General features: G+C 41.3%; 1 protein-coding gene across 2 annotated transcripts in view; it reads right to left on the bottom strand.

Annotated features, from left to right (window-relative positions):
* The window catches only part of Zc3h11a (zinc finger CCCH-type containing 11A), a 29,404-nt gene extending 20,162 nt beyond the window's left edge, over positions 1-9,242 (bottom strand). Inside the window, exons 1-3 of one of the 2 annotated variants that reach the window (XM_036201950.1) lie at positions 9,175-9,242; positions 6,938-7,057; positions 1,295-1,460 (exon numbers count right to left, since the gene is read on the bottom strand). In XM_036201950.1, coding sequence (XP_036057843.1) covers positions 1,295-1,460; positions 6,938-7,057; positions 9,175-9,228 — 340 coding nt within the window. In that variant the 5' untranslated portion in view covers positions 9,229-9,242. The remainder of the gene's footprint in view (positions 1-1,294; positions 1,461-6,937; positions 7,058-9,174) is intronic. The other variant, XM_036201951.1, reaches the window with a different exon arrangement.
* Positions 9,243-18,083: the final 8,841 nt, after the last annotated feature.

The following is an 18,083-nucleotide window of genomic DNA, read 5'->3' as shown; positions in this document are numbered from 1 at the left end:
AGTTCCAAATTCTAGACATTCCATTTTAAATTGAGATTCTAGAAATTTTTGCTTGGCACAAAAAGACATATAGAGAGATCATCTGCCTCTGCTTCCCCAGGTGGGATTAAAGTATGTATCACCAACTTCTGGATCTTTTTCTTTTTTGGATGATGTCTTGCTATGTAACTTAGGTTGGTCTTCCTGCCTTAAGTTTCTGAGTGCTAAAATCACAGCCACCTACCATTGAGTGGCTCTTTGGTGGGCAAAGGAAAGTAGCCCACTAGGAAATTACTTTAAAAGGGGCTTTGGAGGGGGCCAGTGAGATGACTCCGCAGGTAAAGATGCCTGCTGCCAAGCCTGATAACTTGAATTTGACCTAAGGACCCACATGGTGAACAGAGAAAATCTAATATCTCCAAGCAGTCCTCTGACCTCCACAAGCATTTCACAGCATGTACACACACACACTCAAGACACACACAAAGTATTTATAAGTAAAAATTATTTTAAAAGAGATTGTGGAAATAAGTCACAGATTTTTGTGGAGTCAGGATTCATTTTAGGACTGAGAATAGATATAATTCAGCAGTAGAAGATTTGTCTAGCACGTCTGAAATCCTTAGTTTGGTCCCCCAGCCCTGGAACAGCGGGGATTTTTTTTTTTTTTAATTATTATTATTTAAGATAGCCTACAAATTTTTTTATTTTAGCTAGGCTATAAAAAGCTAGACTAGTTAGTATGTGAGGTATTATGGTGAATGCCTATAATCCCAACCCTCAAGAGACTAAGACAGGAGAATCACAATCCTAAGCCAGTTGAGGTTACAGCATATATATAACCCTGTCTCCATCATAGATATATGGCTGTACTTTTGGCTTTTTTTTTTGGAGCTGAGGATAGAACCCAGGGCCAAGCAAGCGCTCTACCACTGAGCTAAATCCCCAACCCGTACTTTAGGCTTTGTAAGCCATATGATCTCTTAACTCAACTACTCAATACAAAACAGGCCACAAAATGTAAATGGATGGCCAAAGCCATATGCAGTAAACCTTCATCTTACACAGCAGGCAGAGGACCCAATTCCAACCCTGGTCTGGAGAATTAAATTCTTTTGAAAACATCTATAGGTTTGGTAAGAAAATAAGAATGAAATAAGTATTATATTATACAGTAATAGACTCTGACATGACCGAAACATTTGCTTCTGTCTGGACACTTATCATCTGGCCTCTCTAAGGTTTTATTTCTCCATTATACAGTAGAAGTAGTACTGTTCTCACTGGATTAAAAGTGTGAATAGCAGGTGCTCACTGAATAGCAACTGTTCTCTTTTAGAATCAAAACCAATCTCACTTCTGCTTGGAGGTAGAAACAGTCCATCAACGTAACGACCTCTGTTGTGATGGAAAGCACAGTTTAGTTTCTGACATCCCACTGGCTGATTTTCCCAATAACAAGGAATTTCACTTCGTTTTTTCTGTAAGAGAAAAACACATTGTTAAAAAATGTTAAGCTTGTTAAAAAACAAAATGTTAAAAAATACAAGTTAAAAAATGAGGTAAGTCCTACATTAATTCTATGATTGGTTTTCAAAATAAAGTTCAGAGGTTAAGGATTTAGCTCAGTGGTAGAGCGCTTGCCTAGCAAGCGCAAGGCCCTGGGTTCGGTCCTCAGCTCTGAAAAAAGAAAAAAAAAAAAAAAAAGAAAACACATGTTGGGCTGGAGAGATGGCTCAGAGGTTAAGAGCACTGGCTGCTCTTCCAGAGGACCTGAGTTCAATTCCCAGCAACCACATGGTGGCTCACAGCCATCTGTAATGAGATCTGGTGTCCTCTTCTGGCCTGCAGGCAGAACACAGTATACATAAGAGAGAGAGAGACAGACAGACAGACAACAGACAGACAGAACCCAGCAAGAGAGAGGCTCCCGAAAGTCACACTTCGGCCCTGTGGAGAGGTGGAGGAGCTGTACTGTCCTCCCATCTTCACCCTGAAAGCCCTGAATGGCCACACTTGATGTAAAGAAGCAGAATGATACAGTAGTTAAGAATATAGAGTAAGGGCGGTGGTGGTGCACGCCTTTAATTCCAGCACACTCAGGAAGCAGAGGCAGGCGGATCTCTGTGAGTTCCCAGACAGCCAAGCTACACAGAAAAACCCTGTCTCAAACAAACAAATAAAATCCAAGAATATAGAATAAAGTATTGTAATAATTTTCCTTCCTATTAAGTTATTTAAGGGCCTTATGACCACAGACAACTAAACACCTGGTCAGCCTCACTTTCTTAGCTACAAAATGTGAGCTGCATATGTGTGCATATGCAGGTATTAAGTGTGGAGGACAGAGCAGGCATTAGCTATCTTCCTCTACTGCCCTCGACCTTACTACACCAGGAGTAGGGTCTCACACTAAAACTGAAGCTCATTCCAGGTAGGCTGGCCAGCCAGCAAGCTTCCAGGATGCTGTGTCTACTCCCAACACTGGGCTTGTATCTTAAGTACAGCCATAGCCAGCTTTTTACGTGGGCACTGAGCATTCAAACTCAGGTACCCATGATTGTACAGCACATGCTAATTTAGCCAGTGAATCATCTTTCTAGGCCCTGAATTAGTGAATATTATACCAATGTTTCCAAATAGCCAGGTCCTATGATGCTCTACATCTACAATATTTTCATCAGCCAGCCAATTCATAATCTTGTTTCATGTGTTTCTATTTAAAGACTGTTTTGCTGGAATATTATGGCACACACTTTTAATCTCAGCACTTGGGAGGCAAAGGCAAGGGGATCTCTGAGTTTGAGGACAGCCTGGTCTACACAGTAAGTTCCAGGACAGCCAGGACTACACACACAGAGGACCTGTCTCAAAACACAAGCAAGCAAAGGAAAAAAAAAGAGAGATTCCATTTAATATATACTAATTATTAATATGAAACCAACAACCACCAGCACTATAAAACTCATGCTCGAATAAGACTTACAAATAGTCATCCTGTCATATTTTCTAGTAAAGCACATCACAGCTCTCCTCTAATTAGAAACAGGATTTAGGACTTTAGCACTATGTGTTGGCCTATTTCTCGGTTAGGGTGTCTCTTCTTCTTGGTACACATGCTATGCAAGTCTACCACCAATGAGCTATATCCCTAGCCCTAAGGCACTGGGGATACTTTTTAAAAGCAAAATCATCAATACAGAACACCACACTGAAAAAATCATAGTAGCAAGTAGCCTGAAATCAAGGACACCTGTAGTGGGTAGCCATCCCAGCATTGGCCTACAAGTTCCAACCCCCACTGAGGCTTTGGTAATGGTCACGCCCACAAGGCGGGGCTGAGGGAGGAAGCTGAAGACCCAGGATCCAAATGAGAGGTCTCGCTTGGTTCTGGGACGCTGGACGCAGGAGGTAGACCGAGCAGAGTTCTCCAGAGAACACCGCCGGACTGCGCCATACCTTTGCCCAGACCCTGCAACCTATCCCTTCATTTGTAAGTTACCCCACAAAATAAACCTCCCTTTTAACTACGTGGAGTGGCCTTAATAGTTTCACCAATAGACACCTGATTATATTTATATATATATTATGAGAGCTCAATCAGAAAGGCAGTTTGTCACCCTCTCTCACCTCAACTGGAGACACACACCAGGGGATTTATGCATTTATCTCTGAACATCTTTGAGTGAGCATAAAATATGCAAGTACTGATTGGGGATTACCAATACACTTTATCAGCACACAAATTAGTCAATACTGACACCATAAATGACAGACTGTAAGGAGTATACTGGGAAAAGAGTCCTTGTAGCTCACTGCATCTCCACACTACCACAATTCAGGGTCTCCATTACACTTACAAAGATATTTTTTTAAATGCACATACAAGCAAATACAAGTACAAATCTTCTTTCCCTTCCTTCTTCTATTTTATTTCAACTTTTTTAAAATTTATGTATTTTTGTGTGAGTGTTTTGCCTGCATGTACATATATGCATCACATATCTGCCTTGTGCCTTCAGGTTAAGAAGATGAATCCAGAAGCAGGCCTGGGATTCACTTGAGACTGGAGCTGGGAAGATTGTGAGCTGCTGTTATGGATGCTAGCGCCCGTACTTGGGTCCTCTGCAAGACAAGAAGTGCTCTTAACTCCTGAACAACCTCTCTCCTTCTATTTTAAGCATGCTGTTCCGACCCCTCTACATTTTCATTTAATATATCCCAATCCTTCCTTATCGAATAATTAAGTATCCATTTTGAATTCTTAAATTCTTGTTAACTGCTTGCTGCCCACCCCTCCACAGTATGAAGATAGGAAAGCTGCAATGTTTCCAGCATTTTACAAACTGCTACAATGGTAATTCTGATGTACTTTGGCACATTGAGTACAATGTGTAAATATTTAGTTCTCTTCAGGCACAAGTAAGCCTTTACAAAGAAATATTAGCATGCCCATATTGCTTGGTTGGCAGCTGAGCGCATGACTCCTAAGAGTACCTCCTAAGTTAAGTGATGGAGTAGGGAAGGAGAGATCCACTGGACCTAGACTATTTGTACTGAGGCTATGGTTCATGTTGAATATCTGAATGTGAGATTTGGGTACATTAAACAGATGGTGGATGATTAGTTTCTAAGTGGACTTTCCATGAGAGAATGCTGCAGTGAGTTGCTACATTTCACTCCAGGGGAAAGAAGGGGTCTTTAAAATGGAGCTGGGGAAGGACTGACACAGGGTACTAGAGTCAAGGAAGTGAGATAGGTAACGCTATGAAGCAGCAGTTTCTGGTGATGGCAGACCCAAGAAGGACCTCACCAAAGAAGGACCTCACCAAAGAAGTCCAAGTATTAAGGACCATGGAAACCAAGTTTCTTACTTTTGAGAAAAGAGTAACAAAGGAAACCTAGACTAAATCCTGGTACTGATGAGCTGGAAACACCTATGTGACTTTGTGTCTTTCAATATGTAGACTCAAAGCAACGCATATTTATCTATCACCTGCTTCTCTCTCCACTAAGGACTTGAAAAGCAATACTATCCCAGGAACAGACCAAAGCTCAGCATCTATCTACCTTCTTCACAGGAGAGAACCAATATGTCATTTTTAAAAGAGGAAGTTCTAGAGCTGGAATAGGAAAACTACAAAGATTACAAAGCCTAGAAAAAAGCAAAAAGTGTTCAAAGGATGATGATGGGTGGTAAGGACTGCCCCCACCACCACCACCACAAAATAAACAGTAAGTCAGCCTGAAGGTCTCTTATAGGCTAAACTGGAATAATAACAGATATAACACATTAAGTAAAACAGAAAATCATTAATTCACACTAACACAAATAGATTCGGGGAAAGATCCAGTTTGATGAGAAATGGGCTATCTACAGTATCAAATTATCATTTCACAAAGTACTTCAAAAACAGGGATGGTAAAATGGTTCTGTGGGGAAAGGCACCTGCTGCCAAGCCTGATGACAAGTTTTAACTCTGGGGCCCACATGGTAGAAGAGGAAACTTGTGAAAGTCCTCCTCTGAACCCCACATGCACATGTACATGTATACACATATAGGCACACACACTTTTTTTTTTTTTAATTATTAAAAATGTATAGTGAAGCAATGTGGTAAGTACTGTGATAAAAAGTTAAACACTGTAATGGGAAATTTAAATTGTATGCTACCCTACAGTACACAATAAAAAGAATATTGCTTTTGTGATGTCCTCTAAAATATATACAGTCTTAGGGGAGCTGAAGAGATGGAGAGCTTAGATGGCCCCGTGGTAAGAGCATTTACTGTACTTGCATAGAATCTAGGTTTAGTTCCTTCCCAGCACCCACATGGTAGTTCACAACGGAACTCCAGTTCCAGGGGATCCAACTGGACCCTCTTCTGACTTCTGATGGCACTGCACTCATATGATGCAGACACATACAATTAATTACAAAAGAAACATAGACAATATACAAATAAACCAACTTAAGAGGTATTTTACAGAACAGTTGCCCTAAAACCATCATGAAAGACCAAGAAAGGCTGACCGCTCCTCAAATGAATGAGACTGGAGTATCATAAAACCGTAAGAACTGTGTGACTGTGGCCTTGCTCCTTCAGTAGAAAACATTATCAGACAGCTGGCAAACTTTCCTGAGGACAAAGTTAAGTTACCAGCTCTCCTTTCAAATTGCCATAGATATGTTAGTGGTATACAGGAGAATGCCTTCCTTGTTTGTAGGACAGACTCAAAGTACTGGGATGTAGAGAATAGCAGTAATTTATCCTTAAATGACTCAGAAAAAAAAGATTATACCAAGTTTACATTTTTTCCTGAGTTTGTAACTTTTAAAGAAGATCTATGTGTTTTGTTCTCTATGTATGAGTTCTGCCTCCATGCATGGATGTGTACTACATGTGTGACCAATGCCTGTGAAAGCCAGAAGAGAGCATCAGAGCCCCTGAAACTGGAGTCAAGAAGATTATGAGGTACCAAGTGGGTTCTATGAACCAAATCAGGGTCCTTGGCAAGAGCAGCAAGTGCTCTTAACCTCTGAGCATCTCTCCAGCTCCTGTAACTGTTCTAAAACTTAAAGACACAGGGTCAGCAAGATGGCTAAGCAGGTTAAGGCATTTGCCACAACCCAAGCACCCCAGCACAAGCTCTAGGACACACACTGGAACTACAACTGACTCCTACAGATCAGGTTGTTCTCTGACGTCCATCTATGTACAACAGCATGCACGCACCCCCATTCCCACCAGGCTTGGCAGTTAAGTGCTTTTACTAACTGAATCATCTCACCTCACTAGCCACTGTCTCCATATTTTGTATTGATCCTGGATACTTTTTTTTTTGGAGCTGAGAATCGAACCCAGGGCCTCATGCTTGCTAGGCAAGTGCTCTACCACTGAGCTAAATCCCCAACCCTGGTCCTGGATACTTATAGCAACAAAAATTGGACACTTACATCAATTTCCATGTGGCGATATCTGCACACCTGTCGAAAACAACGACCTTCTTGCCATAGTGTGCAAACAGTTTCATTTCCTAGTGCAGCTTCACAGTGACGGAAAGGGCAGCTGTCACCCTGTTAAAAAACAAAAACAAAACAGGAAAGGACTGTGGCACATGTCTGTAACAAGAATGTCCAAGAACCTAAACACATCAGTAAGCAAAGACCAGAAAGGCAGAAAACAAGATGTAACAACAACAACCATCTAAAAGCAAATCTGTAATATAATAACCTATTGCTTTTTGCTATCTGTTTGACAGGGTCTCTCACTGACCTCGAACTTCCCAAGTACATTAGGCTGATTAGCCAGGGAGATCCAGGGATCCTCCGGCCTCTACATCCCCAGAGCAAGTGCATGCCATTTTGCCTGGCTTTTTAAAATGTGGATCTGGGCATCGAACTCAGGTTCTAGTGTTTACATGACAAACATTTTACTGACTGAGCTAACTCCCCAGCCTTAACCTATTTTTTTGTTGCTGTTTTTTGAGACAGGGTCTCATTATGCAGCCTTGGTAGGCCTAGAACTCACTATGTAGATCAGGCTGGCCTTAAACTCAGAGGTCGACCTGTCTGCCTCCTGAGTGGGGAATTACAGGCTTGTGCTCAGCTCTCCTCAACCTATTTCTTAACCCATTTCTTCTGATCTGACTAAGTGTCACTATTGACAATTGGGCTGAAAATGACAAGGTGTCAGAAATAGATCTTCTGAAAAAAGAATCTCATCTTCAAAATGGCTTTGGCTTCATATATCCTGACTTCAATAATTTCTAGCTTTTGACCTAGAAGTACTACCCCAGTGAGGCTTCCAGTAACTACCACACCTACCTATGGCCTGCCATTCAGGCGGGGCCGAGATGAAAGCACTTAAGACCTGAGATCTGGATGTTGGCTGGTAGACCAAGCAGAGTTCTCCAGAGAACACTGCTGGACTGCACTTCACCTCTCCTGGACTCTGTAACCTATCCCTTTACTTGTAAGTTACCCCCCAAATAAAGCTCCCTTTTAACTACATGGAGTTGCCTTAATACTTCCACCATTAGAATAGAAGCTGATAGGCTCTAAATGATGTAAGTATACTTAACATATAGCATACAATAATATAGTTACTTTTGTTATCAGAAACCAATCACTATTGTACAAAGTGCTGTATATTAAGTGGACTATCAGAGCTTTGCTTTTTTAAAATCTTACTTTTCTTTTGCAGTGCCAGGGGGTGGATCCAGCACCCCTCATGTCTGCAAGTGTTCTGTGGCTGAGCTACATTCCTAGCAGAAAGATGTCATGCCCCACCGCTGGGCTTCGTAAGATCAGGTGTTACCACACAGGCAAGGCCAGGGTGGACTTCAACCCTCCTATCCTATCCCTACTACCATGCCCAGCTAGACTTACCTTTCTAACTAACCCAGCATCATGTTTAGACCTAAATAGAGCCACCAAAGCTCAAGCAGAAACACAGGACATTCTGACAGAGAAAGCAAGACTCCAAAAGAAGGCATTCAGAAAGGTAGCATTACCTTCCTCCCAGCAGAGAATGTGGAAGAGTCAAATTTAACCCCTAACAGCTCCCACAAGGATCACACAATCCAGTCATTCATCTAATGCAAAATACACAAACTCAAAGCTGCCAAGCCATAGAAGCCAACGTCTCCCGAATGCCAAAGGCACTTAGAACAGATTAATTATAGGCAAAATGATGACTATACAACATGGGCAGTTTTGCTTTTTGTGCATATCATAATTATATATAAATGAAGAGGAGGAGATGAGTGATGTAGTCTTCCTTAACACACGATACTGGCAGCAGATAATAAATCAGCTGAGCAAACCACAACATCAAACAGTTTAAAACATGGAATTTTTTTTTTTTTTTTTTGGTTTTTCCAGACAGGGTTTCTCTGTGTAGCTTTGCGCCTTTCCTGGAACTCGCTTTGGAGACCAGGCTGGCCTCGAACTCACAGAGATCCTCCGGCCTCTGCCTCCCGAGTGCTGGGATTAAAGGTGTGCGCCACCACTGCCCAGCGAACATGGAAAAATCTTAGCTAATTTGATATAAGAAACAACAGAGGGGTTGGGGATTTAGCTCAGTGGTAGAGTGCTTGCCTAGCAATTGCGGGGCCCTGGGTTCGATCCTCAGCTCAAAAAGAAAAAAAGAAACAGCAGAAAGAACTGATTTAGAGAGATGCCAGTCTTACTTTGGTGCATGTAGAATAGAAATAAAAATAGCAGTCTTCTCCCTGATTAGGCATGCCGGGTAAATTTTCAGGCCAGAAGTGGCTTTTTGGAATAAGCCACTGCTTCCTCAAGGTGAAGACCAGCTCCAAGTGCTCTTGAAATAGACTCACTCTTCCAATGACAACTCAACCACAGAAATCTTCTTTAAAACGTAATCCTGGAAAGGGGAGACAGTGAATAAAGTACTTCAGGTAACTTCTTCCAGCCTCCTCCTCCTCCTCCTCTAATTCCTAATGCTACCACACCGTTAAAACTAGATTTTAATTGTGTTAGCAGGCGCTTACCATACAGAGCCTTATAAACGAGCTAGTTATGAGTACTGTACACTCCCAATGTAAAAATTTTAAGGACAGCCATGCCCTTTTCTTTTGTATTTCCTATGGTGCTTGTTTCACTGATTCAGTGTAAAATTTAGTAAGTGCTGCTGAACACCTGATCTACATTTTAGACTAATAGGACATAGACTACTTTATACAAAAGACTTGCCAAGTGTCATTTTCACCTAAATGAAAAAAAGTCAAGTCTTCATAAGCATGTTATGTCAGAAATATATAATTACAATGAAGTGGAAAGATCCTCCTCAACAGTTAGTAAAACGATCACCTTTGAGAACATCTAAGGGTTAGTGTAGTCACTAAGACCGTGAAGGAGCAAAGACGTCTTCCAGGGCAGACCCAGAGAACAGTGCTAACACAACCAGCACTCTATCCATTGTCCTTGCCATCCGCTGAATCCACACAAAATGTGCAAGAATGCTACTACAAAATCAATGCTGTAAGAGCACATGAGAATGTGGAAGGGGTCTCTACAAATTCCAGTAATGCCAGGTAAACCCTGGCTTACCGTTCCAAGTCAAGTAAGCCAAAGCCAATCTTATCTTCTATTAGTAAAGTAATTCCTAATTCAAGAACTGTCCACCAAGATGAAAGCTGGCCTTCAAGCCAGCAATGTAAGTTAGGAGCAAGAGTCTTCTACTAACCACGTAACGAAATTTTTAAAATGCATATACCCATTATCAAATGGTTCCACTCTACAATTTACTCCAAGGTTAAAAAAAAGTCAATAATCAAGTAACAGCACAAAAGAGAGTTCACCACCATCAGCTTCTGCCTTATGCTCATAGCAACAGAGACGGAAAACATGTAGAGAGGAACTGCTAAGCAAAACAGAAATCAGAGGTCGATGATTTAGGAACTTCTCAGTCTATCCACGTGGCAAAAAGAAACATCAATCAGAAGGAGAAAGGGAGAGAAAAGAGTGTGCTCTGCAGAGAGCATGTGGGAAGCTGACAGAGGAAGGCGCTGAGGCCAGTACAGTGGCTACCAGGCCATAATAGGGTCTACAAAGTAAGGTACTGCCTCAAAAAAAAGAAAGAAAGAAAAGAAAAACAAAACCAAAAAAGAAATGCTGGTAAGGATATTCATGAGCAAGGATGAAATCTCAAAACCATAAACCAAAATGGTGGCAACCAAAATAGCAGGAAAATTATTTTTATTCTGTTACTTTACTTTGAAAAAAATCTCTTTTTAATTTTACATGCATGGGGGTGTTTTGTCTACATGTATGTCTGTGCAGTACTTGTGTGCCAACTGCCCATGTTGGCCAAAAAGAGTATGAGATTCCCTAGACCTAGAGAGAAGCTGGTTGTGAGCTGCCATGTGGGTGCTGGGTCCTCTAGAAGGGCAGCCACGGCTCTAAAGACGACCATCTCTCCAATTCCTACTTACTTCATTTTATGCTCAGAATAACATTAAGTTTTCTACTACAGTGCAACATAGACATAGTACAGACTTAAGCTTGCTTTAATTACAACTCTCTGGCTAACCCATAGAACAACTACTAGACTTTTAAAAAACCTTTGTGTGTACACACATATTAATGTGTGTGAGTGTGGGTGTAGCCTGAGTTTGGAAGTCAGGACAACATTGGTGCTGGATTACTCCTTCTATCTTGTTTCAGAGAGTCTCTTATTCACTGCTGTATAAGCCAGGCCAGCTGGCCCAAAGCTTCTGGGAATGCTCATCTCCATCTCCCATCTTGCCATCACAGTCGGGTCCTCTCTGATATAGAAAGCATTCTATATTCTAAAGGCAACTTAAAAAAAATTGCCAGCTGGGCGGTGGTGGTGCACACCTTTAATCTCAGGAGGCAGAGCCAGGCCAAAAAAGAAAAAGAAAACTGCCTCAGGGTGCTGGAGAGATGGCTCAGAGATTAAGAACCCTGACTGTTCTTCCAGAGGACCTGGGTACAATTCCCAGCACCAACATGGTGACTGGCAAACCATCTCTAAGATCTGGTGCCCTCCTCTGGTGCTCAGGCATACATGCAGGCAGAACACTGTATACATAAAAAATAAATAAACCTTTAAAAAAAAAAAACTGCCTCAGATAAGATTGGATCTCTAAAAGATAATTAAGGGGGCTGGAGAGATGGCTCAGTGGTTGAGAACAGTGACTGCTCTTCCAGAGGACCTGGGTTCAATTCCCAGCAACCACATGGCAGCTCACAACTGTCTGTAACTCCAGTTCCTGGCCTTCTGACACCCTCACACAGACATGCAAGTGAAACAGCAATGAACACAAAATAAAAATAAATTATTTTATAAAGTAAAATGGGCCAGGCATTGGTGGCGCACGCCTTTAATGCCAGCACTCGGGAGGCAGAGCCAGGCGGATCTCTGTGAGTTCCAGGAAAGGTGCAAAGCTACACAGAGAAACCCTGTCTCAAAAAACCTAAAAAAAAAAAAAAAAAAAAAAAAAATTTAAGTAAAATTAAAAAAAAAAAAAAGTAAAATAAAAAATAAAGGATAGATTAGAACACAAAAAAATTATGTTAACCAGAGAAGAATGAAAAGGTGAAATGGGCCGGGCAGTGGTGGCGCACACCTTTAATCCCAGCACTTGGGAAGCAGAGGCAGGCGGATCTCTGTGAGTTCAAGGCCAGCCTGGTCTACAATAGCAAGCAGTTAGGGCAACAGAGAGAAACACTATCTCGGGAAAAAAAAAAGGGGGGGGGAATGGTGGAGGTGAGGGGGGGGGATAGGGTGGGTAGGGGCTGGAGAGATGGCTCAGTAGTTAAGAGCACTGGCTGTCCTTCCAGAGGTTCTGAGTTCAATTACCAGCAACAACCATTTATAGTGGGATCTGATGCCCTCTTCTGGCATAAAGATGTACATGCAGATCAGATAGAGCACTCATAAAATAAATTTTTTAAAAAAAAGATAACTAGAAAATAATTTAAGGAGTGGGTAGCTTAGATAGCTAGGCCTGGTGGTACACACTGGTAATCCCAGTGACTCAGGAGGCTGAGGCCAGAAGATATAAGTTCAAAGCCAACCCAAGGCAATTTAATGAAAGACGTGTCAAAACCAAAGTGTAGCACAAATCTTAAATAGTCCTATTAATAAAAACAAACCCAGACCCAGGTATTGGAGTGAACGCTGAAAGATCAGAGACAGAACAAGCCACAGCTAACCTCACCTCGCCAATTCCTCAGCTGATCTTATTTCCTCCAACTGGAAGCCTCTGTGTCCTCATCTGAATGGATCTCAGCTGAACTGCTACTAAAAGCTTAAAAGCTTGACTAACCAGACTCTAGTTCCCTGGTCCTCACGCCTTATAGACCTTTCTGCTTCCTGCCATCACTTCTTGGGATTAAAGGCATGTGCCACCATGCCTGGCTGTTTCCAGTGTGGCTTTAAACTCAAAGAGCCTCTGGAATGCTAGGATTAAAGGCGTGTGCTACCACTGCCTAAACCTATGTTTAATACAGAGACTGTTAGATAAGTTTAATGGGGTGCACAATATATCAACCACACAAGAGGGTAAAAACAGGGCTGGAAAATGCAGCTCAGAGGTCAATTGGTGGCCCAGAATGCTCAAGACCCCAGCTTCATCCTTGGTTCAGGGAGATCTTCCACAGCTGATCAAACAGTCAAACAGTTATGAAAGCATGAACTACATTTTTGGGGAGGATTATTTGCAAAACTCCCTCCAAGTTAGGCAAAGTATAGTGAGATTTAAATCTAACTTTATTTATTTATTTATTTATTTGGTTTTTCCGAGACAGGGTTTCTCTGTGTAGCTTTGTGCCTGTCCTGGAACTCGCTTTGGAGACCAGGCTGGCATCGAACTCACAGAGATCCTCCTGGCTCTGCCTCGCGAGTGCTGGCATTAAAGGCGTGCACCACCACTACTCGGCTAAATCTAACTTTAACAGAAAGAAACTTTCATGTATATCTGCAACCCTAAGCTTCCTTGGCTTTTACTTTGTAATCAATAAATCATTAAAACAATAATAATATTCAAGACAATGGCAAAAAAATCTAGAAACAAAAAATTGATATTATAATCTCATACAAAAACCTCAATCAAGTCATATAATAAATTTCTTAAGTTTTAAATGGAAGCAGCAAAAAATATCAAGAGGCTAAAAAAAACAAGATGGCGATTCAAAAGAAAACAGCCTTTTTAAAGGGGACACAAGATGAGCTGGCCTCCCTCTAAGTACTCCAGTTAATGCTGGAAAGAGGACATTTTCAAGACTACAGCACTGATATAAACATACTACCACGAGAGGGAAGAACTCCAGAGCCATTTAACCCAGGACAGATGGCAGCTAACAGTGGAAATGCAACTCACTTAAGAATCACACAGAGGACAGGTCCCAGAATGCAAAGCACATGCTCAAGATAAAGCTCAACTCTTCTAGAGGACCTAGGTTCAATTCCCAGCACCCTGTGGCAGCTTAAGGCAGTCTGTAACTCCAAGGGATCTGATGCCCTTTTTCTCACCTCAACAGGCACCAAACTTAGTACTGAGACATACAGGCAGGCAAAACATCCACCATACAAAATAAATTGTCAACATGAGCAGAAGGGTGATTTACATGATAAGAGTTCATTCAATTCCCAGACACTGGAACTGGAAGCAGGAAGAGTGGAACAGGAAGATTCAGAGCACAGAGTGAGTCTTGGCAAGTGCTAGACTCATTGGTAAACTTCTAGACAAAGACTACTAACTACAAGTCCAGATACCAGGCATCAGGTCTTCAAGGAGACTATGACCATAGACTGAGCCTTATTTATTTTATATCAAAAAGCATACCATCAGGGTTGGGGATTTAGCTCAGTGGTAGAGCGCTTGCCTAGTAAGTGTAAGGCCCTGGGTTCATCCTCAGCTCTGGCAAAAAAAAAAAAAAAAAAAAAAAAGTTTTTTTTTTTTGCCAGGCGGTGGTGGCACACACCTTTAATGCCAGCATTTGGGAGTCATAGCCAGGAGGATCTCTTGTGAGTTCGAGGCCAGCCTGGTCTCCAAAGCGAGTTCCAGGAAAGGCGCAAAGCTACACAGAGAAATCATGTCTCCAAAAGCCAAAAAAAAAAAAAAAAAAGCAAGCATACCATCAATGTTCTCAAAGCATTCTTGGGGGGGGGAAAACACTAATTAAGCAAATCTTCTAATAGGAAAAAAAATTAGCGTGAGTACAAAAAGAACAAAACCACGTCACATACATTAAAGTTTCAAAAATTTATGTTCTTTGAAATGGGGTCTCAATATAGTTTGGCAAGCTGAACAAACCTGTTATCCTCCTGCCTCTGCTTCCCAACTGCTGGGATCATAAGACATATCCAGCTCAAGAAATGTTAAGAAAAATTATGATACTAATGAAAATATCCTAAGTAAAACACTAGCTAAGCGGCCTCTCGTACAGTAGAAAGAAAGAATGACCTGAAGGTTTATCACAGAACTAAGAGTGGTTGCCTATCAGGAAACATTACATTAATAAAAACTAAAAATAATGAAAACAGAAGGCTTATGATGACATCAAAAAGAAAAGCATAATGGCTAAATAAATAACCAAGTCTGATGGGGGCGGGGGAGAGCTAAGAGACAGCTCAGTGGAAAAAGCCCTTGCTTACACAAGCATGAGGATCTGAGTTCAGATTCCCAGTAAAGCCAGTCAGCCACATGAACCTGTAATCCCGGGGTTTCTACTTAATTAAGATGTGAGGCAGAGACCGGAGAATCCCAGGGATCTCCTCTGGGTCAGCTAGCCTGGCACAAAGGGTGAGCAAGACCCTACCTGAAACAAAGTGGAAGGCCAAGACCAACATCGAAGATTCTTCTCTGACCTCTGCACAGGTTCATGTGTGTGCACAGATGCACAATGTGCACACACTCAAGCAAGCACATACAACAAAGAAAGCTGGGGGAGGGGGCTGTGGAAAAGTCAAGTGTGGGGGGCTTAGGGGGAAGGATGAGGGTGGGAAGAGGGAAGAAGGGGGGATCTGTGGTTGGTATGTAAAATGAATAGAAAAGTTCTTAATAATTAAAAAAAGGGAAAAAAAAAGATATATAGAGAGCTAGTAACTGAGACCTCCCCACTCCAAAAAGTCAAGTGTGGTGATATATAGGTCATCCTCAGCTATGTACTGAGTCCAGGCCAGCATGGGCTACAAGAGACCCCCCTGGGTCAATAAAGACAAAACCAAACCACAAAGAACTCCAAACCAACCTTATCTACTAGTAAATGACAAGGAACAACTATGACTATCACCTCTGCCCTGCTTTTCAGACAAGGGCTAAGGGTCTATTTATTCCAGGTTGATCAAGGATCACAGGTGTGCAAGTCCTGCTTGGTTTATGTTGTTACGGGAACCAACCTATGACTTTATAGATATTAGGCAGGCATTGTCTAAGTGAGCCCCTTCACACGTGTGTCACAGTCTCTCTCTCTCTCTCTCTCTCTCTCTCTCTCTCTCTCTCTCTCTCACACACACACACACACACACACACACACACACACACACACACCCCACAGTAAAATATTAGCTTACTCATGACACAGAAAACAGAGAAACCCTGGGGAGGGTACTACAATTCAGTGTCTGCAAATTACAAGCTTACAAACGAGCAGCTCTAACAATCAACTATGAAGTACTGAAAATAGCAAGCAATAGAAAGACACCCCCAGAACAGTAAATTCGCCCCATTTAGATAACAATTCAGAGTAAGGCTGTAAAAGATGAAGAAAATGCAGCATGCAAGAGCCATATCAAATATAAAACCAAAAGCTAAGCAGTGACTAGGAACAGAAGACCGGGATAATTCATAATTGGGACATTAGAGGATTAAGGAAATTACTTCACCGACCAAATAATGAACACCTTGAATACAATTCAAAATACCAAGGAGAAATTCTTCCTGCAATTTAAGACTGTAAAATCAACTCTCGATAGCTGAGAAAAGGAGGGTTGTTTAAGAGAACGGAAGAGGGCTGGGGAGATGGCTCAGTGGGTAAAGTGTTTGCTGTGTGAGAACTAGGGCCAGAGCTTAGAGCCCCAGAAGCCATATAAAATGCCATGTGGATAAGCAGTCCATTCCTGGAAGTGTTACAAGGAAGCCCCGGGATGAGCTAGCTGCTCAGGGCATCTATAGACCAATGGATCAGTGAGATCTGGGTGGGACTAGAGGACAGATGGATGATCCTCAACATAACCCTGGGGCCTCCACATGTACACATATGCAAACACGCAAACACACACACACATACACACACACACACACACACACACGCATACATACTACACACATGAAAATGGAAAGAAAAAAAAGAATGGAAGAGTTTTGCTCTACCTGATACAGATGATAAGTATAAAAACAGTTAAATGCAGAATACAAACACCTATACAAATCAGCAATGCAAAAAGGCAATAAATTTAGTTATAAAAAAGTTTGAGGGGCTGGACAGATGACTTATTTGTTAAGAGCACTGGCTGTTCTTCCAGAGGACCTGGGTTCAATTCCCAGCACCCACATGGCAGCTTACAACTGTCTGTAATTCCAGTTCCAGGGGACCCGACACCCATAGCAAAACATCAATGTATATAAGATAAATAAATTTAAAGAAAAGGTTTGAAATTAACAATTAAGCCAGCCATTTGAGAAAAAGTCTCCTTAAAGTACCATAATGGTAGAAGTATCAGATCTTTAATTAGAGTACTATATTAAAAAACATTCAGAACTCATAAATGCACTCAGCAAAAAGACAAGCCACATCTGACAATGTCCCCTACTTGCAGAGGGTTATGTCATGTAACTGTAATCCTTAAACAGCATCTGAATGTAAGTATATAATTAACTATGCATTGAGTGAAAATCTTGAGTAAAAACCTTTCCTACAATACTAAAGTCAAAAACCATTAACAACAAAAGTAATAAAGAGATAACATTTATATAGCAATGATCGATCTATCAGCAAAATGGCTAAAGATTTGCTATCTTTACTAAAATCAAGAGCTTCAACAAATAAAGCAGACCTCAGTTGTTGAGTAAATTGTTAGTTCTTCAGAGAGTAATGTAACTATTCTATGAATGAGCTGGTTCTATGAATGAACTGTTACTGGATGCAGGGCTTTTGTTTACGATGGCATAACCTTCAATATCGCCCAGTGAGTTATACATTACATTATGGCACATCCATACAGTGAAATACATACTACACAGCTACTAAAAAGACAAAATAGAGCCACCTGTATGGTCAAGGAGCTATTCGGTAACAAATTAACAATGGTTTTTCTCTAAGAAAACAGAATTAATAGAATTTCACTGTGGCTCCAGGAAGAAAGAAGAAGTTAGTTTCCAAAAAATTAAAAGCTTATTAAAAAAAAATTACAAGAGAAAAAAAAAGTCCGGACAATGGCATTTGAATCTGTTATTAGTCCAGCATGCCTTAAATTACAGTGTTTACTCCTTTCATGATAAAAGAACCATCCCCACTTACATTAGCTGGTTGCTCTCAACAGGAACATCTGTGTCTTCACTGAGTTCCAAGCTATTACGCCTGTAGGTCGAACCAACACTCAATCCAT

This window comes from Onychomys torridus, chromosome 11 (assembly GCF_903995425.1).
Source record: "Onychomys torridus chromosome 11, mOncTor1.1, whole genome shotgun sequence".
Taxonomy (NCBI): domain Eukaryota; kingdom Metazoa; phylum Chordata; class Mammalia; order Rodentia; family Cricetidae; genus Onychomys; species Onychomys torridus.
This window is presented reverse-complemented; position numbering and strand designations above follow the sequence as displayed.